This window comes from Mixophyes fleayi, chromosome 4 (genome assembly GCF_038048845.1).
Source record: "Mixophyes fleayi isolate aMixFle1 chromosome 4, aMixFle1.hap1, whole genome shotgun sequence".
Taxonomy (NCBI): domain Eukaryota; kingdom Metazoa; phylum Chordata; class Amphibia; order Anura; family Limnodynastidae; genus Mixophyes; species Mixophyes fleayi.
The window spans coordinates 323,331,657-323,351,250 of NC_134405.1; the positions used below are offsets into that span (position 1 = coordinate 323,331,657).

The 19,594-nt window shown below is 41.6% G+C and overlaps 1 protein-coding gene across 1 annotated transcript in view; it reads left to right on the top strand.

Moving 5' to 3' along the window:
• Positions 1-6,602: 6,602 nt before the first annotated feature.
• Positions 6,603-19,594, top strand: part of LOC142153012 (potassium voltage-gated channel subfamily A member 1-like) — an 80,964-nt gene continuing 67,972 nt past the window's right edge. Inside the window, exon 1 of the mRNA XM_075210217.1 lies at positions 6,603-10,203. Coding sequence (XP_075066318.1) covers positions 6,917-8,785 — 1,869 coding nt within the window. The 5' untranslated portion in view covers positions 6,603-6,916 and the 3' untranslated portion in view covers positions 8,786-10,203. The remainder of the gene's footprint in view (positions 10,204-19,594) is intronic.

The window sequence follows — 19,594 nt, forward strand, 5'->3', positions numbered from 1 at the left end:
CATTTGCATGGGGTTATATTACTCTGTATCTACGTAATTATTTCTAGGAGTTGTTTGGAAGATTCAACCAGAATTTTTGCAGACGATGGATTCTCAGTAAGTGTCCATTTCATCTAATGCTGACTGTCAAGCGAGGAATGACAGATTGCAAAAAAAAAAAAATCTTACACTTTCAAAGCAAGCATAAATCAACTCTGGAAAATGACATAACCTCCAATTGGACAACTTTGATCCAGACTCTGAGTGAATCCTAGATGAGAGAGGTAATTAAATTCTAAAAAGTCCCAACTCAACCACGTGAATCAGGATTATGAGAGCAGCAAGATTGTCCGCTGGTTATCAGGAACGTGGACCGAGAAGGGGCTGAGGAGCTTTCAACAAGGAAAATATAGGAGATTCCCCAGGGTGGAAGGCTTCAGTAGCAAAGCTCAAACATCACATAGTGACAGTGATTTTAATGTAACTGAATCGGATAAACCCTCTATTAGCTTTAGGGGTGAGAACAAGGGCGCAACAAGACACCACAAAAGGAGTCGCACAAGGAGAGCCGGCCAATTCCAGAGGCTTGCACTGTACAAAGAGGTACCTACCATTAGTCAAAATAAGTATACAGTATGTGTATATTGTATGTGTGTATATATATATATATATATATATATATATATATATATATATATATATCGGCCCTTTACTCTTTTCGCTATACACTTCCTCCCTTGGTGCGCTCATCTCCTCCTTTGGTCTTCAGTATCACCTGTATGCTGACGACATTCAACTCTACATCTCTTCTCCTGATCTCTTTTCCTCCCTTAACTCTCGCGTATCTGACTGCCTCTCTGCCATCTCCTCCTGGATGTCCTCCTGCTTTCTCAAAATTAACATCTCCAAAACTGAATTCATTGTCTTTCCTCCCCCCAAACTCCCCTCCCACCACAACCTCTCTATCGTTGTTAACAACACCACCATCTCCTCTGTTACCCAACTCCGTTGCCTGGGTGTCACCCTTGACTCCTCTTTCTCTTTTGCCCCCCATGTCCAATCCCTTGCCCAAGCCTGTAGACTCCAACTTCGCAACATAGCCCGCATCCGACCCTTCCTCTCACAAGACGCCACCAAAACCATCATCCATGCACTCATCATCTCCTGCCTCGACTACTGCAACCTTCTCCTCACTGGCCTCCCCCTCTCTCATCTCGCCCCCCTCCGCTCTGTACTCAATGCGGCTGCGCGACTCATCTTTCTCTCACGCCGCTCCTCCTCTGCTTCCCCTCTCTGCCTTGCCCTACACTGGCTCCCCATCCCCTACAGAATCCTCTTCAAACTCCTTACCACCACTTACAAAGCTCTCTCCCAGTCTACTACCCCCTACATCTCTGACCTCCTCACCATTCACACTCCTGCCCGATCCCTGCGCTCTGCCACTGACCGTCGCCTCTCTTCCACTCTCATTACCACTTCCCACTCCAGAATCCAAGACTTCTCCCGAGCTGCCCCCCTACACTGGAATGACCTCCCTCGCTCCATCCGTCTCACTCCCAAGCAGTGCTCCTTCAAACGAGCACTTAAAACTCACCTGTTCCTTAAAGCCTACCAATCATCCACCTAACCCCTCACCTACTCTGCTCACTCTTCCCTCTCTCCCCTGGTATCACCTCTCCCGCTTGTGTCTGTTTCGTCCACCCTCCCTTAGGATGTAAGCTCGTTTGAGCAGGGCACTTCTTCCCTCATGTCTCCCCACCTGTTCTTCTGCTCCGCCCTCACTCCATTTGTCTGTCCCGGAGTTTCTGAAGCACTGGTACTTTGTGTTTACTGTTCTGTACTGTCTAACCCTGTATGGTTTACTGTTTGTACTATGTACGGTGCTGCGGACACCTTGTGGCGCCTAACAAATAAATGATAATAATAATAATAATAATAATAATAATAATAATAATATATATATATATATATATATATATATATAGTTTGATTTTTTGATTTTATGTAATAAATATATATATTTTTTCATTGCTCAGCCAGTATATTTGTTACTTGTTAGGAGTCATTGTTGGCAACTTTTCATTTTTCATAATTGAGGAAGATGCCCACTGTAATTCTGAACCCTAATTCAGTGTTCATTATCTTTCAATTGTCATCCTACTATTTAGCTGAAGCTGCTCTTTTTTTGCTCTTCATTTACGTCCAATGCCGTCTTATTGTACTATTATGAAGTAATGCTGGGGTTTGCCCACCTATATCTGCACCGCCACCCTCTCCAGCCGTTACTCTGCCGCTCTGTTTCATTCATTCGCATCCAATTCCTTTTTGTTTTACTAGTAAGAATTGGATATTTTATTACACTGCCATCCGACTTTCTGTCCGGGATTGTTCTACCAGTCTGTTTCATCTGCTTCCAATGCCATCTCTTTGTTAGCAGAATATCATAACACTGCCTTGAGGCTAGACATTTGGGGCTAGATTTACTAAGCTGCGGGTTTGAAAAAGTGGGGATGTTGCCTATAGCAACCAATCAGATTTTAGCTGTCATTTTGTAGAAGGTACTAAATAAATGAAAGCTAGAATCTGATTGGTTGCTATAGGCAACATCCCCACTTTTTCAAACCCGCAGCTTAGTAAATCTAGCCCTAGGTCTACATTCAAGTGAATAAAATACCAGGTCAATACGCCATAATGTAGAGAATAAAAATGTCACACCAAAATCCAACCTCCCACCAGTTTATGTGGTTTTTGAGATGACCCATTTATTAATTTCAACTTTTCACTTTTTTATAGGGATGTGCACCGGCCACTTTTGGTGTCTCGTGTTTTGTGTTTTGGATTCGGATTTGTTTGAGGTTTTGGGTTTGGATTTGTTTTGCAAAACACCTGACGAAAGGTTTTGGTTCGGATTTAAGGTTTTGGATTCGGATTTATTTTGAAAAAAACATAAAAAGTGCTAAAAACCAGTTTTGTGGTTTTTTTTTTCACTCCTACGCTATTATTAACCTCAATAAGATTCAATAACAATCATTTCCACTAATTCCCAGTCTATTCTGAACACCTCACAGTATTGTTTTTAGGCCAAAAGGTTGCACCGAGGTAGCTTGAGCACATAATGCCAAAAAAAGAGGTACAAGATGGAATTGTTCTGGGCCCTCCCTCCCACCCCTCGCGAGATTCTATGCGAGACTTGGACGACAGAGCCTCATTTTCAATTTTTTGCCCGCCGGAAATATCTGAACAGTGCTCGGATCCCGTTCGGATCCGCACTGTTCGGGTGGGCTCGGATTAGCGGAATCCGAGCCCGCTCATCTCTACTTTTTTAGTTTTTTTCCTAAAATACAGCCAAGTTTAGCCTAATTTATTAATATAACCTAATCATAAGAGTGATGGAATATTGTCCCAATAAGCTTTTTATTACATTGGTCAAATTGCCTCTAGAAATGCCTTTCCAGCAAACTTCAATGGATGGTGTAGTTGCAAAGCACATGAGCCAACTAGAAGTAACAAATGCATAGCAACAAAAATATAATAGAAATTCAAATATCCTTCCCAGAAACTTTATACAAAATACAGTGCCCTACATAGGTGTCCCAAAACCATTGCTCTACAGCACCACCAGCTGGTCAGACATGTTAGTACAGCAGCACAGAAATATACTGTATTTATTGAATGTATTTTAGGGTTATGGGGAAACCCAGACCCCTGTCACTACTGTTTCTAGGACTGCAAATCTATGCAGTTGGTAGTAATTCCAGCACTGGCAGATTAAGTGGGCTATAACTAATATGTGCACACTATGGGGCACATTCATTTGTCGGCGTAAACGCCGAAAATCTCGCGGTGCCCGCACTATTACCAATATTACGGTAATAGTGCACGTAAAAAAACTTTATTACGGTAGTTTTCTCACTGGATTTCAGCTCGCAGCTCCCTGAGCCGCGAGCTGAAATCCAGCTTACTATTACTGTAATAACGGAAGTAGTTTTAACGCCGCGGAAAACGGCGACAATTGAATCTGCCCCTATGAATGAAAGTCTGTGCACAATTATATACAATTCATTAACACTCCCTTGTACATAATAATCCTGATGGCAACTATTTGGCTCAAAATAAAAAAAAAAACAATTGTGACGCACATAGTATTTAGTTTTAATGAATGATTATTTAATATTGTTACTTCAAAAATGACAGTCATTAAGTTTCATTGTGACACAAAGGGACATTTAAACTCTAAATAGTACAAAAATAAAGGTCACCTTTTAGTGCTTTAGGTGACTTTAGATTAGGATTTTATTTTACTTGCTGGGAAAATCGTTGTTGGATTTGATACGCTTGATTACAAATGTGTACTGCTTAATCCCATGAGAATTGAAAACCTAGCTCAGGGTAACTTTGTTTCCCACGCTGATTTTAAACATTCAATGGCAATGACATCTGTTTAGGTTGTTGGGTTGTTGTTTTTTTTCACTGGCCTCCCTTCACCCCTAGCAATCCATCTTGGTTTTTCACAACAGGGAAAAATGTGTTATATAATTTGTATATTCATATTGTATAGACATTACGTTTAGCCTAGTGGTTGATAACTTTTCCCTTTAACGTTATTTCACTTACCAAGAGTGATCTTACCACTATAAAAGAAAGACACCAGACGCTCTTTTTGGCGAATGAAAGGTCACAAATTTTATTGAAAGATTAAATTTCATCGGTAATGGTGGCAAATTAGAAGCAAGACCAGTCAGTCTTCAATCATATCCATAAAACGTAAAACTTTGAACCAAATATTGGGACATGTCTAGGCGGTGGAGCCCAGCTTTACCCAATTTTGGCTCATTAGCTGAGGCCCACCTGACCAAGTGGTGCCCCGTATCTGCCCCAAGGGGTAGTCTAGCTAATCACCCAATCTTGTTAGGGGAAAGTGCCCAACGCGCCACTCGAATGTGTCATCACAGGGACGCACGCAGGGGGGGGGGTTTCTGGTTCTCGAATGGGCGCTCAACACTGCCCCTACCAGCAGCAGTGTACAGAAGCGTCCGTGGCGGTACTGTATTGCACTGCCACAGATGCTTCTTTGACAGCGCCGCGGCTGCTGTACAGTACAGCATCTCTATTTTTTTGGGTGGGGGGGGGGGAAACCCCCCCTTAAAAATCCTGCGTTTGCCCCTGCATCATGGGCGCGGATTGGACATCTTTCCGCCAACTGGACCTTTCAGGAAGAAAAAGTGGAGCAGCAAACATAGCGGACAGATAAGACAAAAACAAAGGACCCGGATGGGCAGGGAACTTTCTAGAAGGCGAGAGAAATCCAACTGCCAGTAACTGCCCTTATTAGCCTTAAAGCGTAGCCCTAACACCGACTGGCTGATAAGTACTGACCCCGTAATGTCAAGTTAACGCTTACTAAGCGCCATACTCTTTCTTCAATATAAAGGACCTCAGTATTTATGCTACTTGGGGCCAATTCCTACCCTATGTCATCCCTTTGACAGGTCTATAATTCCTTGCTGTAGTGAATCTCAAGAATGAACTCCTTCCTCACACAACGCCGGACAGTTAACTAATAATACTACTATATATGTAAGTGGTCAGGCATTCATGCCAACCAGGGGTTAAAACATGGCAGTCGTTCCATCCACGTGTGAGATGTCTACCCCTAAGTATTTTTGTTTTTAATCTTAAACAACGTCTTAAAAAGGATGGTTAATTGGACAAACTCGAAAATAGCATTAACATTCAATGTAGGCTTCATGAGGATTGCAGATAGCAAACGTAATTATTATCATTATCATCAGTTATTTATATAGCGCCACTAATTCCGCAGCGCTGTACAGAGAACTCACTCACATCAGTCCCTGCCCCATTGGAGCTTACAGTCTAAATTCCTTAACATACACACACAGACTGAGAGTTAGACTAGGGTCAATTTTGACAGCAGCCTATTAACCTACTATTATTATTATTATTATTATTATTATTATTATTATTATTAATAATCTTAATATCTTATATCTGTTCAGCATTATTAATAATAATAATAATAATAATAATAATAATAATAATAATAGCAATAATATAAAATAATACATTTAGCAAAACTTACAAATGCTGCTTATTTTGTACTTGTTTAAACTGCTTCACTTAGGCAAAATAAAAAAAAAATCCATCTGTTGTACAAGACATACCCCCTGCCTTCTATACATTTCACACCTAAATATAATCCAGTACCCTATTGTCTTTTTGCTGGCGTGCATCTTTCCCTAAGTTGGTGTCTCCATTTGAATACTTAGCATTGCTATACAACGACAGTGATATACAACTCCCCCAGCTCCCCCTCCCCTTACAGAAAAGGCAGTGTTAACTACTCCCCAGCTGTGACAGACACTAAGCTTAAAATAACATCCCTATGAATGGAGCACATACTTAGTAAGGCATTTAAATGTATATACAATATTCTGGAATTTCTTGGTACCTGTTGTGATTTTGTGGCAGGGGATGTATAGGGGCTCCCACTCAAGTTCATGGGGTGTCTGCTCACCCCTCCCCTATTATATTAATAGAGAACTAGGAGGATAGAGAGGGAAAGAGAGAGGAAACAGATTGCTCGCTGGAAAGAGAGGCATCTGCTTCAAAGAGATGCCTGGTAACTATGCATTGGGAGAACAAGCATCTTTGACGTCAAGATTAATGATTGGTCTCTCATCCGGGTTCCCTCTCCTGGTGTTATTTGTGCTCACAGAGGGTTGCTCAGGACCTACTTTCTGACGAGTACTTTTATATTATATCTGTTCAGCATTTTAATTTTGGAGGTGCTGCATCCTACACCCCCCACCACCACCACCACCACCCCCCTCTGTGTGTCTCTATCTCTAGCAGGGGAGGAGGATCTGTGACAATCCTGCAGAATGATTGGGGCTGATGAATATTTCATGGTTTCGGAATGGAGATTGCTTTGGTGAGTTTGGAGAACGGAGGGGCCCCAGCTGGAGCTGGCAGCGCAGACGATGGAGTCGCTGCCATCGCAGGCAGCACAGCAAACAGGAGGGATCTGCTCCAAATCCCCAGGGCACCATCTTGGCTGAACGATTACAGTCAGGGGAGAGAAGGAGTCGTTGGGGAAAGCTGTCAGCAGCGACCACAACATCAGCAGCAGCAGCAGCAGCAATATCAGCCACCAGGGACCGGGCAAGAAGGAGGAGGAGGTGGAGGAGGAGGTGGAGGAGGAGGTGGTGTGGGCGATCGCTTGCAAAGCAGCGACATGATCATGAGCTATCCTGGCAGTAACATCAAGGACTGTGATATTGAGACGGTGATCAGGTTGGATGAAGAGGAACCCCATGCCCACCATCACCACCCCGAGGAGGAGGAGGACCACCACTTTGACATGGGCATCATGGACCATGAGAGCAACCAGAGGGTCATCATCAACATCGCCGGCTTGAGGTTCGAGACCCAGCTGTCCACACTCAACCAGTTCCCGGACACTTTGCTGGGGGACCCGGAGAAGAGGATGAGGTTTTTTGACCCCCTGAGGAATGAATACTTTTTTGATCGCAACAGACCCAGCTTTGATGGCATCCTCTACTTCTACCAGTCTGGGGGCAAAATCCGACGGCCGGTCAACGTTTCCATTGATGTGTTCGCCGACGAAATCCGCTTCTATGAGTTGGGGGAGGAAGCCATGGAGAGGTTCAGGGAGGACGAGGGCTTCCTGAAAGACGAGGAGAAGCCCCTGCCCCGAAACGAGTTCCAACGCCAAGTGTGGCTTATATTTGAGTACCCGGAGAGTTCCAGCTCTGCCAGGGGCATTGCCATAGTCTCTGTCCTGGTCATCCTCATCTCCATCATCACCTTCTGCCTGGAGACCCTGCCCGAGTTCAGGGATGAGAACGAGCTGCCCCCGACGCTCTCCAAGGTGCTGAATGATACCCAGCAGCCTCCGCCTCCCAGTGGCCTGACAGATCCGTTCTTCATTATCGAGACCACCTGTGTCATCTGGTTCACCTTCGAGCTCCTGGTCAGGTTCTTCGCCTGCCCCAGCAAGTCTGACTTCTCCAAGAACATCATGAACATCATTGACATTGTGGCCATCATCCCTTACTTTATAACCCTGGGCACAGAGCTGGCTGAGCAACAGACTAACAACGGGCAGCAGGCCATGTCTCTGGCCATCCTGAGGGTCATCCGCTTGGTCAGGGTCTTCAGGATATTCAAGTTGTCCAGGCACTCTAAAGGACTCCAGATATTGGGGCAGACATTAAAAGCCAGCATGAGGGAATTGGGGTTGCTGATATTCTTCCTCTTCATTGGAGTTATCTTGTTTTCCAGCGCAGTTTACTTTGCTGAAGCTGACGATCCAGATTCTCATTTCTCCAGTATCCCTGATGCTTTCTGGTGGGCAGTGGTCACCATGACCACAGTGGGCTATGGGGACATGAGGCCAGTCACTGTTGGGGGCAAAATCGTGGGTTCTTTGTGTGCCATCGCAGGTGTACTTACCATAGCTTTACCTGTTCCTGTCATTGTCTCAAATTTCAATTATTTCTACCATAGAGAGACTGACCATGAAGAACAGGTCATTCTCAAGGAGGAGCCAAGCAGTGGGCACGGTAGTTGTGCTGGAGAACTTAAGAGAAGTACCAGTAAATCATCCCTCAACAAGTCTGTAGTGCACTTGGAAAACGTGGAAGGCATCAATAACGGCACTGGCTCTTTAGAAAAGACAAACCTCAAAGCCAAGAGCAACGTGGATCTTAGAAAGTCCTTATATGCTCTATGTCTCGACACAAACAGGGAAACAGACCTGTAAGGTCATCAACCTAACACCAATGAACAAAGTAGCAAAGACCATCAAACAAGGGATATTTTTTTTTTAAAAGATACATTTTACAATACTGTAGAGAATTTTGTCGTCTCTCTAGGTAGCATCCGAACAGTATTTGCTGTGGGAAAAAAATACTTTTTGATACTGACTTTTGCAGTATTTCAAGTAATTAATATATTTTCTAACTGATAATTGCTAATTGTTGGAGTGAGATTTTTTTCCATTTAAATATAAAAAGATATTTTATTTTTTAAAAGTTGGATTACAAAAAAATGCAACATAATTGCAGGGAACAAGGGGCACATTGTACACAAGATTTTTTTTTAGATAGGTACTCGAAATTTCAGTTAACATCCTGCAAAATATATTGTACAAACATTTTAATGGACACTATATTGGTACAGAAATATATATATATATATATATATATATATATATATATATATATATATTTATACATTCACAAACTTAAATTTTGTGGAATATTTCCTCACTTGTTGTGGACAACGTTACAGTAAATCTAGTATGTGCAGTGAATTTGGTGCTCTTGAATAGCAGGAAATATATTTTTTTTTCTGAGAAAATATTGTATGGTTGTATGTATATATATGTGAGCCTTAATTTATTAATGTAGATATATTTCTTTACAAAATACTTTATTAAAATGTAATGTTACAGAACCTCAGTTTAGTCCTTTTTTAGTATCAGATGGAATTTTTTTTTCCAGTTAATATTTTAAACAGCAGAACCCCGCTGTATAATGAAAGCTGAAAACATTTCTAAGGTTAAGTTTTTTTTTTTTTTTAAATAAGTGCTCAGAGAATTTTTTTTTATTCCAAGTTTATAGCGTACAACCAAACTGTGATATACTAGCAATGATCTTCATAACTCATTATATTCTGGGCTGTTTGATTAATGTTCAACATATGCTCAGCTCGGTTAATGTATCAAAGCTCCCTTGTTATGTTTTTTGTGTCAGACACGCAAGGTAAAGGAAAAAAAAAATCGTTTTGCACTTGACATCCTGCTCGGTTTATTATGGTTAATGCGAAAAAGCCTACAAGAGACAGTCTGTGGGGGGTTCTGGGTCTTGTAAACTCACCCCTTAACCCTTTCTCGTCTGTACGCAATGAGAGCCACGACCTGTTCTTTCTGTGATTATAAGAGCTGCTCCCAGGATTGAAAAGAAAATCACAGTTCAGTAAAAATGGAAATGAATAATCAACATTAATCCAAGTGAAGCTCCCTTATCCTTGGAACTACCAGAGATTTGTTGGGGGAAAAAATCACAAATAGGCCCTAGTGGAATACTAAATGTTCTTAATGCAAGCCTTGCACATTCAAAGACTGAAGGACCAATGGAATCTGCACAGAAAAGTCGGTTCGTGAGAGAAGGTCATAAGGTTGGTCAACTTAATTTATAGTTCTAATACTAAATTTAATTATTATATATTTTATGTATTTATTACTATTCTATTTATGGAAAGGGCAGTGATTATCTATCTATCTATCTATCTATCTATCTATCTATCCATCCATACTGTATAGTGTGTGTGTGTGTGTGTGTGTAAAAAACTCTTTGGAAGGTAAAGGGTTCACATTCTAAATCAGAATTGCCTTCAGCAACATCAGAGTTATAAATTGTATGCAGGCGATCTATCCACCTCCCCAGGGTTGCATAAAAATAACTTAAGTTAAATGTATATACTTTTTTTCATTTTATTGATTGATTTTATTGATTTTGCTATTGGTCGTTACTTGTTGCCAACTGTTTCGGCAAAAAACAATTTAGGAAGGAGAGGATAATTAGTACGTGGGGTGTTTCATTTACAATTTAGGGTATAGTCAGTTGCAAAACAAAAGATAGCATCAAGGCTAAATGCAACCCTAATGTAAATCCTGATAACACACACAAATATGTTTATTTAATTTTATCGTATGGTGTAATGTCAGCATTACCCATATCATGTAAACATTATTCACAATTCTCAACAGTATAAAAGTGTTAGCCATAAACTGCTCACATTGAAGGAAGCCATTTTGTGAGCTGAACCATTATTCAGAATATCAATTCCTGAGGAACCACTAACATCCCAAATTGTCTCATGTCCGAGTCAGAATTTCTCAGAGAATTCATACATTACATTCTTATGACTGTTGGTTAAGGCCTCAAAATGGCTGCCTCCATTGTGTACAGAGGAGAGTTTACTTCAAATAGGAAGTGAATATTGAGAACCAGGTAAAAATCAAAGCAAGGGCTTATTTGTAGCAGTGGCTCATATATATATGTTTACAGATATACATGGCTATTCATACCTCAACTTCATATGATGGATTCATGTTACATATAGTTGCTAACTTGTTCTACTTTGCATTTAGAATTTTAATGGTTTATATGGGGCAGAAACTCCCATCTATATCCCAATATGTATCATGATTGGGGGGACTTGAGAGAAGTAGGATGTGCCTGGTTGAATAAGGCATCACATGATTGGATATGAGCATCACATGACCTTCTTCAGTCAAATATACCACATGCAGATGAATTTCCTGTCTAATCATAATAATTATAATGGTGCTCACACATTTGTAGAAGGATTCAGGTGAGCCTGGAATTATTACACAGCCCTATGTCCACCCTCACAGTTGCGCTCACATTGAGAGTGGATGTGCTTGATTCTCACACAACCTGTTGGATAAAGCAGCGGAGGGAGCTGTGGACAGTAGTCCATAGTTAAAAACAGATATACTGTATGTGAAACTCCGCAGTAATATAAACTCTATGGTCCTAAGTCATTAGAGAGCAAAGCAAAAGTTTGCTCCTGAACAAACCATGTTACAATGCAAGGGGTGTAAGTTAGTTTATTACTTTGCACATACCTTAAATACTGGCTGTTATTTTATGTAGCACACACATACTTGATAGCTTTATTGTTACACTGACGTTTAAAGTTGGTCTAGGACATGCCCTACTCCAACTAAAAATCTGTCCCCACATTTTAAATTTACCTCCCCCCTAAAAAATGATTTTGCCCAGGTGCAAAGTTACTCCTTTTTTATGCTTTACTTTCCTTTATGACTCAGGCCCTTAGTGCTCAAAGTGTGCATTTTGTATTGCATATTGCTCTTTCTGTCACCTTTTAATACATTTGGAAATTAGGGTGAGAGAAAATATATGCACACCACTCCATATTTACATATGTGCCTAGTAGTGTTTAACATCAATTAAACAACAGTCGGTTTAAGAACAGTTTTGATAATGATGATTTCTGAAAGCTTTATGCTAAAGAGTTTCTGTTATTCATTGACATTTACTGATGTATTTTTTTAATTTTTTTAAAAAAAAACCTTTGTGGTGTGTCAGCTTTTTGCCCACAACTGTGACTGCAGTATACAGGTGAGGGAAGGAGACAGAGCGACAGCAGCTATCTAGTAGTGTAAAAAGAGGTGACAAAAGACATCTAAACAAATCCTTATGTGATGATTTAAAGACACCTGTTTAGTGCACTTTAATAAACATAATAATTATTTGAAGGAAATATAATTATATTGGGAACCAATGACGAGAACCTGTAATGGGTTATATAGACTGGAGACAGCGGAAACAAATCATTCTGACATCGCACTGTCGTGTTCTAATCTTTTTCCAGGCTGGAATCCAGCACCATATGTGATGTATGGGATCTATTTATCAGGCAATCTCTATTAGCAACATGGGACTATAATGTATGTCAAGTGCTTTAATGGTATTCCCCATGAAATTACTCTGATGAAGAGCCTTTTAATTGTCCATCTGTGGGTTTCCCTGAAAAAAGGATCCTCTTGTATTTCCACTAGCGCAACAGAATAGTACATTGCTAACAAGTGCTTTTCTGTTTCTGTTTCTATGCCACTGTGGTGTTCAGATAGTCTGTATACAGAATGCTAAGGCTTATGGGTAATCTTTATGTTCATGCCCGCAATTCATAGGTGCCGGGTAGGGGAGCACGGATTAGACTGTTATCTGTTTGCATATGGGAATGTCTTGCTTGAAAATATAATGCCTTAGCACTACAGTAGTGAACATATTGCCACAACTATTTCAAGCTCTATATCTGTATGCACATTTTAATCTCCCCCCCCACCCAACTCCCCTGAAGTGCAACAAAGTTTTGCCTAGAATTTGAAACGGAGATATATGATTTGGAGTTATGATGCTGTTCCTCCGTCCTTTATTTTATACAATAGATTTTGTATTTTTAATAGGACCAAAGATAATATTCAGAAATGTATGTTGAAATTTCAGGAGATTATCAAAACAGATTGTGGGGGGGATGATTTGTCTCCATTGAACACCAGACGTCCTGTGTTAAAGTGTATTGAGGATCTGAGGATAGGGTGACTGATAATAGTATAATATCTTGGTTTCACACTCGGCTGCATATAAAATCTGTGTATACAGCATCTACGACATATTTGTAATACTCTTTGATGATTTGGACTGAGACCGTCTATGTGCATGTTTAAACCTTTCCTTATTATGTTAAACTTTTTTTTAAATTTTGTTTAAACCTCATTCGGATGTTAAATACCATATGAAACTAAGAGGGCATCTTTTTTGTAGGCAATTAAATATCAGGTACATTGGTATACAGTATGTGTGCCCGGTGGTTCTTGCAGGTTGAGCAGACAGAACGCCACTAAAAGTTGATAATGCCACCAAACCTGAATATGCATGTTAACCCATAGTTGCCTAATCTCCCGGAATGTCCGGGAGACTCCCGAATTTCTGGGAGTTCTCATGGACTCCCGGGAGGGCAGGCAATTCTCCCTGATCCTGGCCGGCTGTGTATACTAAACGGAGTGGGCGTGGCTTAGTGAGGGCACAGACCCAGCATAGTGGCCCCGCCCCTTGTTTTTATTGGTTCAGAGTAGTCATGTTTGTTATGGGGCGGGGCTAATGATGCGATTCTACGAGCCCCGCCCCCAAACACCCACCTGCACCCCGGACCTCCCGGGAATCATCTTGTCCATGTTGGCAAGTATGTGTTAACCTCTTCTTTGGTGCCACCAAGTACCCCACTCCCCCACCACCCACAATAACTTTTGGGATTGGGTATAAATTCTGATATACCCCATCCCTAAGGTTTACTTACCTGAGGATCCAGTGTTCACAAGGTTTAGAGGTTCCACTGATGCCCAGCCTGGTCTATTTTAAGGTAGGCCGTGTGTTGTCCACTGACAATACATTACCTGTGGGAGCTTGCGGGGTGCAAGGGCGAGGTACAGGGCCAGATTAACCCGGGGGCTTTCTGGGCTAGAGCCCAAGGGCCTTGGACATCTGGGGGGCCCTTGAAACTATTTTAACTTGATTTTTTTGTATTTGTTTTATTTCTGTGTACCGACGGCATTCATTGGGTCAGGGGAATCTCCACCCCCGGCTCCAACTGTCAGGTCATGGAGAATGGCAGGCAGCTAACAGCAAATATTATGCTGTTAGCTGCCTGCTGTCACTATAGTGCTTCTGCGGTGCACTGTAATCTCCTTACTGAGGAGATCTTGTGGAAGTGAGACTATGAGTCATAGTCTCACTCTCACAAGATCTCCTCAGTAAGGAGATTACTGCACACCGCGGAAGCGCTACAGGGAGTGACTGAAGAACGTCTGCTGCAGCCTGCGGTGAAGAAAGGACGGATCTGGACCACGAGGAATAGGAGGTAAGCGCTTGGGGTGGGAGGGGAAGTACAGGAGGAATGGAGCAGAGCAATTATATTATGCTGTATTATATATTGGGGGGCTCACAGCACCCTTAGCCGGGGGAACCTCACAGTACCCTTAGCCCAGGGGCCTCCGTTCCCTTAATCCGGCCTTTCGAGGTAACGCTTGCATGCAGGAAATTTGGGGACCTACCAAACCTTTGGATCACTGAATCCAAGGTAAGTAAATCTTGGGTATAGGTTATAACTTCGGTTATTTTACCCTAAACACAAACACGGCTTCACTGCATGAGCGCTGAGAAGCAGAGTGGAGGCCATTGGAGCACTAGATACGCACCCCGACCATTTGTGGCCATAGAAGTGCTAATTATGCCACTGTCTTGAAGTCTCCTAGATACAAGAAATATTTTGTACAGATTGATGGATTCAAGAACAGGGGCATGGCCAGAGATATCACAGGAACAGTAAGAGGTGACAAATCACATGCAGTGCTTTGCTATAGAAGCTTTTTGTCCTTTTTTGTTTTTTAATGTCAAACCTGTATCCATTTTTACGGAAGCTGGTTGTGTCTTTTGCTGATAGTGATGGGGATGGGCAGTGTTCTCCATTACATTATATCAGAGGTGGAACTATGGGCCCCGGTGCAGGGAGGCGGGGAGGAGGGAACCGGGGCCCCTCCGACTCTCTGCATCTGCCATTATCTCCATGTGCCCCGGTGCAGGGAGGCGGGGAGGAGGGAACCGGGGCCCCCCAGACTCTCTGCATCTGCCATTATCTCCATGGGCCCCGGTGCACGGCACCGGCCTCACCAATGGTAATTACGCCACTGTATTATATGTTTAGACAGAAAAACCAAAGCAATATTATTGACCTTTGCATTTACATCAATGTTCTACATATGAAAATATAATTATAATTTTATAAAATAATGCCACTTATTTTGGGATTAGTTGTGTGTTTACATTTTGTTTTTTTTATTTTACATTTGGTCTATGGTGGGTTCTCACCAGCTCCAGACAGATGCCAGGCTCTCTCACAAGCAACCTTTCCATGTTTCCTCAGTATTTCCGCTGCTTGTCCTCTACATTCTATTCTAGAACACTGTGTCTCAAGTACCCTTTTAGGCAAGGGCAACATTTCCCTCCTGTGCACATGTTAATTAGTACAATTAATCGAGACAGTAATTAGCCCACTTGTGCTCAGAAGGAAAGATCCTTAAGGCTGCATACACACGCCGCTCCTTACGCTTCTGCGGTCTGTTTAACCCAAAGTGCATCCAGCCGTATGGTGAACAATCAGTGTCATTTGGAATAGGAATCAGTGATTTCTATGACGAACACATCCATAGTACATCTGGTGCTCCTAGTGAATGCTGTAACAGACCATTAAGACAGAAAATATAAATGGTCCATTTAATAATATACTAGGCTAGATATTCTGATGAGCGTCAATGGGTGGAGACTACACAGGTATCAGTGAGATGCACGTTCCACAGTTTGAGAAACGCTGGATTTATATGCTTGTTAAAATCGTAATCCATACTTTCATTACAGCTTATTAAGGAACAAATAGGGCCACCATTGGATCTTAAATATTATGGACACCCTTGTGTGAATTGCAATTTCTCCACAATATGTGTGCGGTGGTTTGTGGATTAGAGTGCTGGCTGGTCTGAATGAATTTAGAATAAGAAAAGAGAGGATAGGAAGAGCAAAACAGCAGAAATGTTTTAATATGATGGGATAATACACATTACACACACTGCTGTGCCCAGAGAGATCTCAGTAAGCCTTAGTGGGAGATGCTCTCCGCTGGTTTCTGACTCATCCAAGGAACAGTTTGGTCTTTAAAGATCACTTATTAACTGCGAAATATGAAATTAATTATTCTTTCCACGTTTGAGAACTACCTTTGCTCAGACACTTTGCACATCCATTTGCAGAAATGTGGTCTTTCCGTTTACAAATTGTGCTTTCCTATATAAACTGTGCTTGGTAGGTACAAAGGTGACCCATCGAATGTACAGTCTGAAGCCCAAAACTTGGTAATTTTGAATGGGGGGGGGAAAGGGTTCTGTGGCCACATCCTACACTGGAAATGTTTTATCTCCAGCACTTAAAGTTTATTTAAATCATACTTGCCAACTCTCCCGGATGGTCCGGGAGACTCCCAAAATTCGGGTCGGTTTTACGGACTCCTGGGAGAGCTGGCAAGTCAACCGCATCCCGCAATTGCGGGGTTAAAATCGCGTCATTTTGGCCCCATCCCTGCAACTAAATGGCATATTTGTCATGGGGATGGGGCCAAAAATGATGCGTTTGGATGCGCCCGTCCCCTCACGCCCTCTAGACATGCCCCTCTCCCGTATACAAGTTGCCAAAAGTAGGCAAGTATGATTTAAATATCTCACCCTGCAACATAAAATCTTGTTTTTGCATGTGGGTACAAATTAGCCTGCGGGAATGCCGCAATATGACATACTTGTCTAGTTTTAATTGGGACCCTCCAAGAGATGCCGGATAGGGGGTGTGGTGGGAAGCGGGGAGAGGGGTGGGACATTTTAGGCCCTGCCCCCCCGCAACGAAAGCAACATTTTGTCATGGGGGTGGGGCTAAAATCGCGCCATTGAGACACCCATCCTTCACTAGGAAGTGGGCAAAATGCGGGAGAATTTTCTGCTCTCCCTGGAGTCCGGGAGACCTACTCGGAATTCAGGAGTCTCCCGGCCATTCTGTGAGAGTTGGCAAGTATGCAATATGCCTAGACCTTCCCATCGGAAGGAGCTAGATATGTTGCCACTGTAGTCTATGCCATTTTGACATGATAATCCATATGATATGGGTAGAATGGTGGCACACTGGTTAGCATTGCTACCACACAGTACTGGGGCCATGGGGTCACCAGGGCCCTGTCTGTGTGGAGTCTGTCTGTTCTATAATTGGCGGCAGTTTTAAATAATGGGGGTATTATGTTCCAAGTGGCATTTGGGTCTGCATTTTTGCAGCTTCATTAATTACCCGTTTTGACTGCCGACTTGGAATTGTATTTTTACTCTTATTGGTAAAGGGGAAGTTTCTTTTCTGAAACATGTACAGGATTTTTTAATCAGTTCTTGGGACTTGTTTTTTTTTCCAGATATGGGGATTTCTGATCATTTGGAGCACTATAAGTAAAAGATACTAAATTAAATATACATACAGCTCCGTTTTTCCTCACACTTTCCCTGATGTTACCCTTCTTATTAAATTGACTAGCAGTGCTCTTCATAGTGACTAAGTGATCATTTCTGCTCACTGAACAAAAGCAATGAATCATTTATATTTTCTTTAGGTTCCCAGATCCTTCTGGCTAATGGATTTCCTGATAAGAGATCTCCTACTTGCATTTTTATTATTTTATTATATTTTATGTTAGTAACTATCCAGCCATCCATTTGCAATTGCCTGCTTTATGACATAATTATATACTAAACAGATTAGTAGCTGTAAGGATTCTTGGTTGCAAGATGTAAATCAGAAGCATGTGTAAATGCTGGCTAGGGGAGATTAATCAACAGTACATAAATATTTAAGACAAGCTTTATTTTTTTCTTCTTTTTGATATAAAGCATGTTTATTTTATATTTTAAATAGTTCTATATTCAATCCTACAGCAGTCTTTAAAATGCGTCTGAAGAGGTTGTCGGCTCTGGCAAGGAAAAAGTACATTACTAAAGTACATTTTGTAGAAGCATCGAGTATGCCTTAAATATGAACCTCATTATCGCTGATTTTAACACTTTTGTTAGCACTTCTCTGTACGCCTACACTATCCCATTCTGTTATCCTATTCTCTTCAGCAGAACTAAAAACAACAGCTGCTGTAATATAAGAAAACATTGAATATAGCAGTATCCATTCATAATTTAAACCTGAAAATGTTATATACAAAAAGTATCATTTTTTAATAATGCCCATGTATTTTATGGTGCTTTGATTTTTTTACTTGTTTCTATTGGTATTTGTCTAATGTAAATATTATGGGATGAATGTAGAATAATGTTTTTGTTGAGACACTTTCCCTAGCTTCTGTAAAGGTGTTCTAAGCAATTATTCATATGTCTTGCTTTTCTCCGGTCTGACGTCATTGGGAGCTTGAGTGTGCGAAAATTAAAGAAAATAAGCAAAAGATAGATGCAAGACTTTAAGTTTGCTCAAAACCTGTAGAGAGGGATAGTTCAAAATCATGTCTAGCATATGTATTCCCCAGTACAAGGAAAAAGTTAAGCATTATTGAGACCAGAGTGTCTTCAAAGATGGAAGGATCGCCCCAATGTTATAATGTTATATATAAGTATACTTAGAAGGGGGGGGAGATTTATGACAAGCCTAAAAACGTGAATATTGTTATGGTATCTAAAACTCCATTTTCAGCTGAGCATTGCCCACGATACTGTTTCTGTTTGTTTTCATCTGAATGCTGCATACAGCGTCTGTTGAACTCTGGAGGTCATACATACAATCTAAACATATTACTGTATCAACCTATAGACTAGTGCTAACCTGGCCAACCTATAGATTAGTGCTAACCTGGCCAACTTATAGACTAGTGCTATCCTGGCCAACCTATAGACTAGTGCTATCCTGGCCAACCTATAGACTAGTGCTAACCTGGCCAACCTATGGACTAGTGCTAACCTGGCCAACTTATAGACTAGTGCTATCCTGGCCAACCTATAGACTAGTGCTAACCTGGCCAACCTATAGACTAGTGCTATTTTGGCCAACCTATAGACTAGTGCTATCCTGGCCAACCTATAGACTAGTGCTATCCTGGCCAACCTATAGACTAGTACTATCCTGGCCAACCTATAGACTAGAGCTATCCTGGCCAACCTATAGACTAGTGCTATCCTGGCCAACCTATAGACTAGTGCTAACCTGGCCAACCTATAGACTAGTGCTATCCTGGCCAACCTATAGACTAGTGCTAACCTGGCCAACTTATAGACTAGTGCTATCCTGGCCAACCTATAGACTAGTGCTATCCTGGCCAACCTATAGACTAGTGCTAACCTGGCCAACCTATAGACTAGTGCTAACCTGGCCAACTTATAGAC